General features: G+C 26.6%; 1 protein-coding gene across 6 annotated transcripts in view; it reads right to left on the bottom strand.

Annotated features, from left to right (window-relative positions):
* The window catches only part of LOC114127463 (uncharacterized), a 155,539-nt gene that overhangs the window by 56,017 nt on the left and 84,621 nt on the right, over nucleotides 1-14,901 (bottom strand). For all 6 annotated transcript variants that reach the window (XM_050202620.1, XM_050202619.1, XM_050202622.1 and 3 more), the window contains one exon: nucleotides 976-1,096. In XM_050202620.1, the coding sequence (XP_050058577.1) occupies nucleotides 976-1,030 (55 nt within the window). In that variant the 5' untranslated portion in view covers nucleotides 1,031-1,096. The remainder of the gene's footprint in view (nucleotides 1-975; nucleotides 1,097-14,901) is intronic.

The raw sequence follows: 14,901 nt of genomic DNA, 5'->3' as shown, positions 1-14,901 counted from the left end.
ATATATCTATGTATTTTATTTATATTACTTTTTATTTTTGTATTATTATTATTAAATATTTAAAAAAATAATGTTCGCAGACTTGGCAAAAATAATCAAATGATTTTACAGAATACAAATTATATATTTTTTAATTTTACCTTTGTAACTTAAACGCATCTGGTATAATATAAGTTTTTCGTTTATAATACATTATTTTTATAGTTATAAACGTTATCGTTAAGTATATACTGAAGCTCAACTGTACATTATTTAGTTCAGTAAGCAGTTCATGTATATTCGCATGAAAGTGTTTCATCGAAAATTTATTTATTAACACTGTCGTTAATGCTACCATTAAAACGGTGACATTTTTACATTTTAAATGCGTTCATAATGTTAATTTAATAAATTTTGTACATATTTTTTAAAAGATATATTTTAGCGTTTTGAAATTTACAGACTCTCTAATTCAAGAAAATAATATGTTTATACCCAAGATTATCTTTTCTTCATGTTTTTTTTTTTTTTTGATTATAGCTTTTAGTAAAAATAATATAACATGAGCAAATTAAAATTTTGAATAGAATCAGCTTAAATTTATAGTACAAAATATTTTACAAGTAAATGATATAGTATTTTTTTTGCAATTATGTATTACATTAAAATATGAATATCAATTTAAATTTAAAATCATTAGCGCTTTTATTACTATACATCGGTTTAAGTAACACATTGCGAAAAAAAAAAAAATAAAAAATGTAAGACGCGGAATAAAAAATTTGATCAGTAAATAATTATCTAATGCTGTACTAGAAATAAACCTCAGTCATCTATATAATAGTGATTTAAAGAGTAGTTATTTTTCTTTAATACAAAAATGAAGGTTCATTCCTATATTAATTACTATAGCTGACCCCGTGCATCCAATTTTTACCCTTAAAATGTTTTAACTATTAAATAGATAATAGAAGTGATAATAATCATCATCATTACCTGAAGAGACTGCAACCGGCCAGATGGACAGCATGAATATCAGCCAATACGTCATGCTTATTTTGATATTTAATGTCGTTCGTCAGCCGTCTGTTTCGGTATCATTATCATAATGCTTTTCCTGGAAAAATAAAAAATATAGATACTTTAAAAATAAAATTATATATATATTTTTTTAATTGAAAATTATTTGTATTAGATATTATATATTATTATGGATGCGATGATTCGATGAGCATTCGTCTTCCGTGTCATCTAGTTTTCCATAAGCGTAAACAATAATTTCAAACTTAATTTTTTTTCCATCAAACGAATATACATTTTCATATACTTCGATGAACTGGTCGGTGCACGGTCCAGTTATTGTCGGTAAATATAGTAAGTAATTTTGCATTTGTTTTATATTAAAAAAATTATACTATCGAGTTATGCCGTTTCTGTCTTGAAACAATGCAATTAATGAACAACAGACATCATCATCTGAACTAACTATATAGTAGCGCGCAGTCTGCTGCAGCTGCCAGCAACTGTGAAAACTTCGCGCCACGGGATCGAGACAATTAAAATAATATTTTATGCAAGAACTCGCGATCTTTTGATAGAAACCCGATTTAAAAAATTATTTTCTTCGATATAATATATTATTGTCGTTATAGCCGCTACAGCTGGAACAACTTTTAGCGAATCGGTCGAATCCGACTTAATTAAGCCGATATACTTAGTATAAGGACAACCACTACCACTACCACTACCATCGGGGCTGTTGTGAAATTAATTTTAATATATTTTTTTGCTTTTTATCTTCAACTTTTACCCCTTTGGGTTTTCTGACCAATAGTCCGACCAACCGAATCGAAATTCATTTTACAAAATAATATTCTCCGAGTTCGCGTTAATTGAGTTACACGAGCTTACATAAAGCCATATATAACGTATAATTTATATACGCGCACAACGCATTACTCGCCGACAGCCGCATAAAGAATAATCATCGGCCGCCGTTTTTGGCAAATGTTCGTGCTCGTGTGTGTGTGTGTGTGTGTGTGTGTGTGTTCGAGAGTATTCGCGTATTATAGTCGTTGCCTTTTCCTTTACCCTACCGCCGCCGTCGGTATAAACGCCGCCAACACGCATCGGGAATCCTACGGAATGTCAATTAAGCCGAATTAAACGTGGTAGACCGCTCGGCTGACGGGTCACGCACTACAGGCGCGCACACCCGACGAATTTACCCTCTCCGCTGGCATAAATTCAATGAAAGACAATCCCGCCGTGCATTGACTGACGAGCTCGGCCGGAAGTGCACGCGCCGTATCTACCGACACTATGTGTATATGTATAATATATGAGTATTCGCGACTGTCATGTGCAACGATAAAGAATAATCATATTATGGTCTATATACTTACGCTATTTAGTGGGTCAAAAGTGTGAATGGCGAAACGTTTATTTTGACTATTCTAAAATGGTCTTTACGAATCATTTAAGTTTTTGAAAAATATGTTTCCAAGTATAGTTCAGAATGTGTATTAATAAGCAAATATTTTTTTCCTATTGACTATATTTTTATAGTTATACGAGTATAGATATATTATGTACAATAAACATCGACATTTTAAAATAAAATAAATTGTGTTTGATCACAATCCATAATATTATTATTTCGATCTATAATCGAGAACGAGTTAATTAAACTCAAGTTACAACAGGATCTATTCCGTGTAAAATAGTGTAAACGATATTTTTGGCCGTGCTAAAAGTTTGTTAACAACAAAATAACGTGACAAAACGGATTTACAGATCTGTCATATGTGCTTAAGCACGATGAGATATCTTTGACAGTCAAATAAAGTTAGATAATTCGCTGTATTGAACTGATTGATTTGATTAATAAAATAGAAGGGGAATCTACCCTAATGTCACGTCGAAATGTATGGGGTTCTTACACCCATATTAATTTACTCTATTTGCACCCGTGATGGTTAAATCATTGTAGCAAAACTCGATGAAATATAATAACGCACTTACGCACATCGTACGGAAATTAGTCTTGTGTGCCACTTGTATTATAGGATGCATAATAGACTCGTCAATTATAGGTCGGTACGTCGCAGTAGAACGATAATTATTATCGGAAACGAGACAATCGCGGTTAATATATGAAATTCGTTTACGATTCAGAACGATATAGGCGGTATATATTATAATATAATCAATCGTAACGGTTAGTTTTTTTTCTAGACTGTCAACTACAGGTCTTATACAGTTATATATAAATATCAATTATATCTACCATATTTTTTTGTTTGTAATGCCGGGACGAAATTATTATATATATTATGTGTATATTAACAGTAGGATTGATGACGTATTTTGAAAAATTAAAATTAGTTCATTTCCCAATTGTATTATTATATAGGTATTATACAGTTGACGATACGCGTTATAGCGCATCTTATTGTAAATGGAATTATTGCACAGCTGACGAATTGTATATTGAAGTAGCATTTTTGAAAAAAAAAATAATAAAAAACCCCGATCAAATTAATCATATTATAGAGCACAACAAGAAAAAAAAATTTAAAAAGAACGATGACGATGACGGTAATAATAAGAAATAATTCGAATGAAAATTTGCTGAAATGGCCGCTTGATGGTGGGATGTAGCATGTAAATGACGCATGCATGGTAGTGTTATGGCTGTTATAAATAGGTGTTTGGGGTGGTGTGATGGAATAAGAAATATATATATATAAGATAATCAAAATAAATAAAAATCAAACGAGAATAAATTTTTTTTGCAATAAATACATATAAATCAAGTAATGTTATATTCTTTTAATAGACCTTAATGATAGAAAACATTTCAATTGTTTGTTCGTTGCTTAAATATTTGGAAGAAAATAAAATTAGAATTACTATCAGGCATTAAAATAAAATAATTATATTATATGTTATAATAAAAAATCATCACTAAATAATCAACTTAGTAATAAATTAAGAAAGCTTATCTACTTATACTATATATTTGAACACGAGTAAAAATTAATTTTATACTTCATTTTAACTAAAATACAGTATAATGTCGTTATGTGTTTATCATTTTTATACAATAGTAAATAACGATAAATTACCTACCATTACACATGTGTAATTTTTATTGACAGTTACCCAGATAATTCAGTCACGAATTCATTATCTTATTAATTCTCCAGATTCCTTACTCTATTTGGACTCCTGTAACCGTGGATATGCGGGGAAAACAACCCGTTGTTATGTGATGTGTGCGATACCTTCGTTCACTCAAATATGTCCGATGATGTGGTACATCAGCGATCAACAGATTCACACTAGCGAGAAACCGACTTGTGAAATGTACGCAACAAGTCTTTTATTCGAAAAGGCACGAAAATAGTGACACATCAGCAGACGCAACAAAGTTATGTATGAAGAGCCGGATAAACAAAAGTTAAGTTAGACTATCACTGTTCTTGTTTATTAACATAATTTAATTACAAATGTTTTTCAATAACTGAGATGACAACACTAAAGCTATTTAATATACACTTTGTATATTGTGCAATTTAATAATATCTTCAAGTTAAAAATGTTTAAAAGATCATAGTGCCGAATAAAGTGATGTATGATATAAAAGATATGATGTACAGTCACCGTTTCTAAAATAAACATTTTACATGTGACATAAAATATACTCATCAGTTTTATATTCCATACGGTGGTTTTTAACCTATGTTTCGTGAAAAATCTAGTTTTAAAGTATATATTTAGTATTTACCCATATTATTATTGATATTCAGTGCTACGAGTATATGGATTGGTGTGCCGCGAAAGTTTTGTAGGAGATGAAACGCGTCGCATTGTTAAAAAGGTTGTAAACCACTAAAATTCCATATATAGTATTTTATTAAAGTTAATTTTTAATAAAAAATACTATTCAACTTAAAACAGATTATTTAATTTTTTTGAATTAAAAAAAAATAAAATGTTTAAGGTTCAGGTATTGAGTATATTATATTTTAACATGACGTACGAATTACCTTCGAAAAAATGGATTAGTCAAAATATAATATACAAGTATGCTATTGATGAATTGATTGTAAAATAATTTTAACATTATATTATTTAAAATAATTGATTGCTGTCAATAATATATATAATATAAATACTTTCGTAAGTGTTAATTATTTTCGAAAATAAAATAATCATTCTGTATATATATATATATATAAGTAATATATAATACAATATAGATATTGTATAGAACTGGCAGATAGGGCCGCATAATAATAATTACTCCACCGAGGGTTTTCGTGTTGGTCGTGATAACCGTCATTGTATATTATTATACATAAATATAGTAGCAGCGTACCTTCCTCCGGCGAGACCAATCCCTGCATCGTCCCACACCACAGTGGTAGTGGTCTTAAGGTGGAGTAGATGGAAGGCTAAAGGCGCGATAAATAATTCATAGTCACTGCTGAGTAGAGATGATAGCCTCAAGAGTTAGTATGAGTTAGTACTATATCCATATATACCTACTCGTGTATATTAACAACGCTACTTGATCCGGTCGACGTGGTGATCAGTGTTGAGATTACGGACTTGGTAAATCAATTGACAATCTACAAACATTTTTTTTTTTTTTTTTTTTTTTAATTGATAACGACCCGTGGCTAATGACGTGAAATAAATTTATACTTAACCATAATATATATATAATTTTTTTTTTATATATGTATAATATATAATTTTTTTTTATAGCATTTAATATTTAAAACCAAACTCACCAAAGAATATAAAATAACTAAAAATATCACAATTTATATTATATTTGAACCATTTATATTACCATGATTAAAAAAATATTATTATTTGTGGTTCACATCATCGTACTACACAGCAACAACGTAAAACATTTGCGTCGTTTATGTTTATTATTAGTAAGTACAACAACGCCTCCGCAAAACGATTACCGTTTGATCCTCCCCCTCCCTATAATAATAATTATATTTTACAATGAAACACGTATTACATATTATATTATATAAGAACTACCTACTTAATAGGAATTTATCAAAGGCTAATTTCTAAATACATATATATATATATATATATATATAATCACTCGTATTGTTGAAATATTGAATTAGCTACTAATATATAATACTATATATATTTTAAATGAATAAATATATTACATAAATAGCATAGTATGATTTGTTTCATTCATTCAAATGTGTTTATGTTTATACATCACCGTTTTCAGAACATTATATCATGCTTTTAGAATGCGTTAAAATTGTTTTTGAAAACGAAAAACATTAATACTGGTTAATGGATAAGGCGTATGACATGCCATAATATTATTTGCTGCTTTTATTACAAACATAAAACCCAATTATTATTATCATTATTATTTTTTAATAATATACTTGCTTGTAATATCATTTACCAAAAATATCAAATGAAACTGAATCTCTTTTAAATATACTATTGACAACGTCTCGTGTAGGTACCAACAATAATAATTATTAACTAGTGTTACAATATTAATGTGCCGTACATGTTATTACTAACTATAGTTTTTAATTTTATGTATTTTCTTTAACTTTAAAAATCGTAAACATGCTATATTTTTGCATTAATAATTATTAATGTATTATTTATATACGATTCAGTTTTTTTTTTTAACAATTGACTGGTATAAAATCACTTACACATGTAAGTTGAAATGAAGTATAAGGCTGCAACCAGACTCTTAAAATGTATGGTGAAATAAATCGGATTAAGATTTCTAAGAAATAAAAACAGTGATGTACCAAATACCGTCAATAAAATAAGACGTGTAGACACGATTGAACTGTCAAATTTATTGAGACCGATTTCAATAAGCTTAATAATAGATAACATTTCCCCTTTAAAATGATTGACGTTCGTCAAATTGATTAGTCTGTAGACTGTACCAAAATACATAATAGTAATCGAGCTTTTGAAATGTTTAAACATAAGAGTTTAAATATTTATCGATACTGAACAAATAATGTAATTATTATTTATTATGCGTCGCCGCATACTTAATATTATGCACGTAATATAGGAAATGTAAATATTGAAAGTGCAATATACAGAGGATAATGCTAGTGTGACTTTTTGGCCAATTATATATATGATATGTATTTTATTTAACTATCTAGATGAAAATATACGGAAGTTAAACAATACAATTATATAGTATTATAATAATATAAAATATACAGTCATGTCCGTTAAATAATTTATTATTAATAAAAATGTGTTTATTACTTATCGATTTTATTTTGAAATAAAACTGATAATTAGTAAATTTTTAAGAAATAAAGGACGTTATGGCTTTGAAATAATATTATATTAATTTCATCAATGAAGAATTTCGTGTACTATGAGAAAATGCACATAGTGAATTAATTGTAATGTTTTCTGCTTCAATAGGTAAATAGCAATACTTATTTTACTCAAAGAGCTATTCACAAAAATAATTTTTCGTTTAAAGTTTGATAAAATGGATGGTAAAGAATCAAGAAAATCAAGTTTCTACATCAATTATTAGGTAAGTTTACTTAATCAATGCCTAGAATCTACATAATAGCATGTCTTTATTAAAATAAAGTTTAATCAAATATTATTATTGATATACTAAAAAGTACAGAAATTATATTATTATAATGACAATTATTTTTTTTTCTAAATAATGTATTTAACATTTTAAATTTTAAATGTACATTTATAATATATAAATATGTAAAAATAATGTACTTATGATTTATGAATATGAAATGCAGAGATTTTTGATTTATCATCTAATATTATATTATTTTATCAATATTAAATAGTAGATGATCAAAGCAAATACACAACTTTTTAATTAACTTTTTTTATATAAAAAAAAAATATGTATCCAAAGATATTTTTCGGTAAATTTCATATAAAAGATGCTACATTTATTTTATTATTTCACATAAAAAAATTCATTGCAATTAACTTTATATTAAGGTACTATATACGCGACTTGTATAAAATATAACGACCTGTAGATACACAATAGTAGAACAGTGTACTTGTATATTTACGTATATATCTGAAAAACATTCGTAATAAGAACAATATACGGGACACTGTGTGGAGAAGGTATCTTGTCTACATCGTGACCGGATTTTATTTTACTGTAATAATCAAACTCAATAATAATAGGATATACGATTTATTTCATCAGGGACATCGTAATCATTAGTTCCTAACTGAGTTTTTAACTATTTCTAAATTTATTCACCTCTTTCTAAAGATATTTTATACGTAGTATAATAAATCAGTATTTTATTTTACAATGGAAAACACAATATAAGTTTAACCAATTTATTATATATATATATTATTATTATTAGTCATATTACTCACAATTTAATATACCAACATCACACAGTAAAAATAACTTTATATAATCATAATATTTAAAAAATGACTTTATGTTCATAAAATTACGATTTAAGTAATAATGGAGTATTTTAAATTGCTACGGTTAATAATATTTCATTAAATCAAACTAAATAATAAAATTTTTTGATGAAAAATAAATTGTCTATGGATTTTTTATACCTATTTTGTAATTGTTAAAATAACTAATAATGAATAAACTATTATGAGATTAAAAATTATTTTGTCTTAAATCACGAAAATTGTAACAACATAAAATTCTGAAATGTCCAATATCTATAAATAGTTTAGAAAAATATTTAAATATTTTTTAAATTAATTCATTTTTAGAAAATATTCTAAAGTAAATATATTTTGATGTCTTTACTAACTATTATTCATTTTTGCAACAAACAAAAAACGTTTAGTAAATACAAATATTGCGTAAAATATTCTCATTTTCTCACTATCTTCCTGATTTATTTAAAATATAATGGGAGTTTTCCATTTTTAACCACACTACACCCATATTGTATTCAAATACATTTTTTACCAGTGACTACTCTTACATTTCAAGGTTGAAGCAGTTTTTTAGTCCAAAAATTTGAAAAATATTGTCATACATAAGTACACACCAAAACAAAACAAACATCATTATTAAACCATCAATATAATCATTGCTCCACTTTGCATAACTATCCAGATGCGGTCAAATATCATAAAAATAGCATAAAAATAACTTTTTAAATTTTTATTTAATATACATATATATATTGGTTTGTGTCAAAAATGAAAATGTTATATTTCGTTATAACGGATTATTATTTTTTTTTACATTAATTTAATAATTAAAAAATAAGCCTTTTTTATTTTTATTATTAGTTTAATGGTAAATCTACAACAATGGTTGTTTTAATTACAAAATTATAATATTAAAGAGTTAATACTATTAGTAAAATTATAAAAAGATATTTATACAATAATTATTAATTATTATTATGATAAACCTTTAAAAATAATATTTTGGAGTATAAGATAAAAAAAAATAAATAATGCATGAAGTATGCTGAATTTTAATAAATAAGGAATTAATTATTATTACATAATTATTTTACACGAAAACATATTAATTAATTTGCATTTAACCTAATTATTTGTATAATCAATAAAGCCAAGTTTAAAATATATACAATTTAATGCTTAGTATTAAACTACCTACAGATATATATTTTTTTTAATATATATAATCACAAGAATAGTCATTACTCATTACTCATATTATAATTTATAGTGTCAATTTTATCAAGCACTCCGTATTAAATTTATTTACATTTTAATATTATAATATATTATCGAATTTAAGGTCTTAATGAATAATATTTAAAAATATATATTTATGTAAGTACTATAGAATAGATACTTTAAAATTGTATTATGTTTTTTTTAAATAAAAATATCTACTCCATTATTTTCTTCTTTGTGTAGATTTGAAGAACTTAAAAAATCGAGTTACTTTTTAATAGAAGTTTTATGTTAGTTAAAATATGTAATTTTATAAATTATGTACTATGGTGAAATTTTATGGGGCTTATTTTAAATTTTAAATCTTCTTTAAAATTAGAAATATAGAAAAAAAATTAAAACGAAATATCTACAATTTTGGTTATTTGTTAATTTTTTTGTAACACAATATTTTAGATTATTCTGCTATTTATGTAATAGATATGTATATATTTATAAATATTATGGAAATGTTGTTAATATATTATGTAAATTCTATAATACTATAGTAGGCACTTGAGCACTTCCATTTTCGATAATTTTTTAAAAATCTGTTATTATTTTCATTTCATACATAAGTTTTCGTAACGCATTTAGTTTGCAACGTGAATTTAAAAATTGTCTTAAAAACCTTACATTACTTAATGCTTCTCTTTTTTCAACAAAAATGTTTGATTATGTTGACAAAACTATTATCATATCGATATTGGCAATTATAAAATTAATTTAAATCAATTTACTTTTACAAAATCTTTCATGTAATTTGGAAGGCGTAAACTTATATTTCATTAACCTTTATCATATTATATACTTAAATCTATTTTTCGTATGTTAAAATATTGTATTTTATTAAGCCTTATAACTCATTTAACATATTATATATACCTAGTATTGGTTGTAATAAGTCTAATATTTTAAAAATTTCATATTTACTTATTTCTATTGATACAATGTGATTATACTACGTAATATCAATATAAGTTAATTTGTATTATGTAGTAATTGAATACACACCATTCATAAATTGTATAGAAACATTAAATATAAATTATTTTATTTTTATCTACTTCTAATAATACTCCCATTGATGAAAGTTTATTTATAAAATTAGGACCAGTTCACTACAGTTTCCATTATTAAGAGATTATAATAGCTACATGTACTGTCTGTGTATTTTAAAGTGCAATTTAAAAATGTTTAACTTTAAGAATGTTTCTACTTTTTTGTGGTGTCCATTAATAGAGGTTTCTCTGTACTTATACTGTGGTAAACGATTTTAACTTGATGCATAGGGTAGTGTGAACCGAAATGAATGTTCAAATGCCATGAACTTTACGCAAAGACTGTTATTCCGCGATACTTAAAAAAAATATTGTTTTCAACATTTCAGCGACACTCGGTTGCGAAAAATGTGTTCGACCGGAACGCGAAAGGGAGGAAAAAAGAGTGTTATTATAGGTCACAACTGCCGTATGCCGTATATATTGTATACTATACCTATATATTTATATAAAAAAACAAAACGAAAATGAACAATAATAATAATAAATATCAACCGAAAATCGATAAATTATATACGGCCGATAGGGTATATATTTTCATCTCTTAATTCCGAACGGACGTTCGTGAGTCGGAAAGTATTGACTGCGATTCGAAACAAAGCCAGTGGCGCGGCAACGGACGACAAAGAGCGAGTATCCATTATTATTGTTTGCAACTGCAGTATAGCTACTGTTGCAACGGTGGCGGAGAGGGAGGTTTAGAAGAGCATTTGTCTCCATAAATTAATGATTCAACTTGTTTTGAAAAGTGTGTGGAATGGATGGGGAGTGTATATATATATATATCATAGAAATAAAGTAAAAGTACCCTTTCTGTATAATCACGTGGACGAGACCTGGACACGAGTTTGGAAATACTCGTCTTTCCGCCGAGTTCCCGACCGGAATTTTCACATAAATAAAACTTCTTGACCATCTGAATAAATTATATGGAATGTTTATATACATATAAATATTGCGAAAAGCTAGTAGGAGGAGGAAAAAAGTTTCCGCGCCGATAATATATATGTGTGTGTGCGTGTGTGTGAGACCATAAATCACTGTAAAGTGGACGTTTTTTTCGTATTTATTATATATAATATATTACTCTAACTTTTCTTTTACAGACAGAGAGAATCCGTAGTTGCTGACGACGTACGAAACTATATCTGGTCGCGATAGCGTCTACTACGGACCGACGCAGACGTCTCAGTCCGGACCAACCGCTTATTGCCACACGCTGAAGTCAACTGATGTGCGAAATCGTGTGAAATGTGGGAAGTGCAAGTATAAATCGAAGGAGATGGTATCTCAGGGTTCTCGGGCAATTTCCTGTGCGACGGGAGAGAAAACAAAACCCGAGACAGTGTTCGCATAACTTAGTATTGGCACAGGTTTGGCGAGAATGAGTGAAAAAAAACTAACATACAGTACGTATTTTATAATTTATATTATACTATGTGCAGCGAAAGCGATAATGGGAAAAATAGTAAAAAACATCGTTTTCAGGCACTCAAAGATAAATATTTGGTCACCATAAAAGTTTTGAAGTATGGATGAATAAGCATCCCTTCTCCCATAATTCCTAAAATGCATGATAGTTATTTTACAGCTATTATTGCAGCACATATTGTTAAAAGCACCATACAATAGGGGAGTGAGGTCAGTTAGAGCTTATCCAACATTTCGTGCTAGTAAAATATCGATGGTAGTGGACAAAGATTTTGATTAATTTGCGATGATGACGTGTACGTTTACACAACTTTTTAGTGAATATAGAACACAAATAAACGTCATTAGTGCATAGTTGACAAATAAAAACTTAATGTATACATCAACGATAAATTATTTTAGGTATAGAAATGTAACGTTACTTACATCATTCATCGATGTGTGAAATATTTTTTTTAAGTAATGCGACGATCGCAAAAGTTGTTCAAAATGAGATTGATGGCTGATCAATAATGTTTGGTATTATAAAATCAATAGATTGACAATATAATAATGTGTTTCAGCAGTTCGCATTAAAAATATCTTCCAACAAAAATAATTTACTCGTTAAAAAGCATTTAAAATTTGATCACGCATCAAATTTTAAATAATAGTTAGTTAATTTAAGCCTTTATTTAACATTAAATTAATCCAACAAGGTTTTCGTTAATCAATTTTGTATACCTACAATATCGTCTACATAATATTTAACTAATTTAAAATGTGTTAATTTATAATAAATATTTTTTATCATATCAGAATAAGGGTAATTCTTAGCTACTTTAGCTATTTTAAGTAGAAAATAAATGTATGCAATGCATACTTACTTCTATATAATACTAAAATAATATGTATGCATATTCATCGAAAACCTATTGTAATTTTGACAGCGCAACATTAGCAGACATTGATCCTACTCATCCAATAAATGTGTTGGTAGATTGTTAAACATTGTTGAACAACTATAAAAATTTGTTAAACTTTATTTTCGCCAGTGGGCTAATTTGAACTTTTGCACTACAAAGTTCACGATGCCATCGTTAACTAGAACATTTTTTAAGCCATATATGTTGTTCGATTAAGTTTATAAAGCTTCATGAAGCATTTCTAACTTTTTTCTAGAGATAATTGAAACAAAGGTAAATTATTAATTTCAAATTTAGTAACTACCTACTATCAAAGTAGTTTGCTGTGATATACACAAATTACCAATTTTTGTGCTTAAAAATACTTACAATTAATGACTTAGTATTATTAAGGATCCTTTTCTACCGTACAATAAATTCAAGTAGGATCACTGTTGGATCACATTGGATGTGTTTAATTTTAATTCAGTAATATATCAAAAAAAAAAAAATGCATGGAAAATGATTCTTGACGATTAGCCTTTATAGTATATTACTTAGAAAATTTCATAATATTTCTGTTTGTTATTATTATTAAAGTAATTTATAGTATTATTATTACAGTATGTTGATTTGATTTTTTCTGAAAATGTTTTATTTGTTTAATTATTATAATTATATTAATAAACATAATTTATAATATATATTATATTAGTGTTAATAATTATTGACTCGATACCATTTTAATGTAAAACAGTGTAGACAGATTATAAATAGATTCAAACAGATAATTTCTAAAAAAATACACATCTACATATTTTTAAATTGTCTTTGAGTGAAGAAATTCATAATATACATAATAATTTTGGGTTTCTGAAAATAATGTTTTTAAACTAAAAAAAAAAATATTGAACATTGTTATTCATCATTTTAATATGCAATTTCGTTCATATTTGAACTTCAAATGTCTATAAAAAAATATTTATGTTTATTTAAGTACCTAATGAGGAATATTGTATACAATTTTCAAATCTAGGTTATACAAATTAAAGACTTTGAATGTAAATAACTCAAAAACATAATGTATTCAAATATTTTAAAAATTTTATTATGCATTGAAAATGTTTTTTCTTGATTATTAGTATAAGTTCTACATATTTTTAATTTTCGACCGTCCGTAGTACTAACTAGTTCAATTTTATTTCAAAAATTTTAAAATCGTAACTAACGTGGAACTGCCAGACGAAAAAATCAGACATCATAAAATCAATTCATTTATCGCTCCGTTCAGTATCTAAAAATTGAATAGAAAAACTGGTTCATTTTATTTATCATAGTAATCATTATTGATAATGAAGAATAATCAAGGTAATTATACATATTTAATATAGTTCAACATACATTAGTATGCTTTTGTATAAAAACTGTATAATATTATATGTAATCCTTCGCTCCTAAAAAAAATGTTATCCTATTTCCATCCATAACCTAGTTTTTAAAACAAATTGTTCACAGAGATTAAAAAATGTATGAGTTAACATTTTAAATGATCGAGTATATAATTTCAAAGCTCATATAATATACATTAAAATAGTTGTTTTAAGAAGAACATACACAATCATGAAAAATAAACATTTTACGAGTACATAACTGAAGTTATTAACGTTATGATACTGATTAATGTTGTGTTAACTAAACTGTAGTTTAGTTCAAAACGTTCCACATAAATTGAAAGTTCGCAAGTAAGACGACGCGATCATTCACAATGTATGTATTAAGAAGTAGGTACCTATATAGACACT

The sequence above is a fragment of the Aphis gossypii genome, chromosome 3 (assembly GCF_020184175.1).
Source record: "Aphis gossypii isolate Hap1 chromosome 3, ASM2018417v2, whole genome shotgun sequence".
Lineage (NCBI taxonomy): Eukaryota > Metazoa > Arthropoda > Insecta > Hemiptera > Aphididae > Aphis > Aphis gossypii.
Note: the sequence above shows the minus strand (reverse complement) of the source record. Positions and strands in the feature narration are given on the sequence as shown.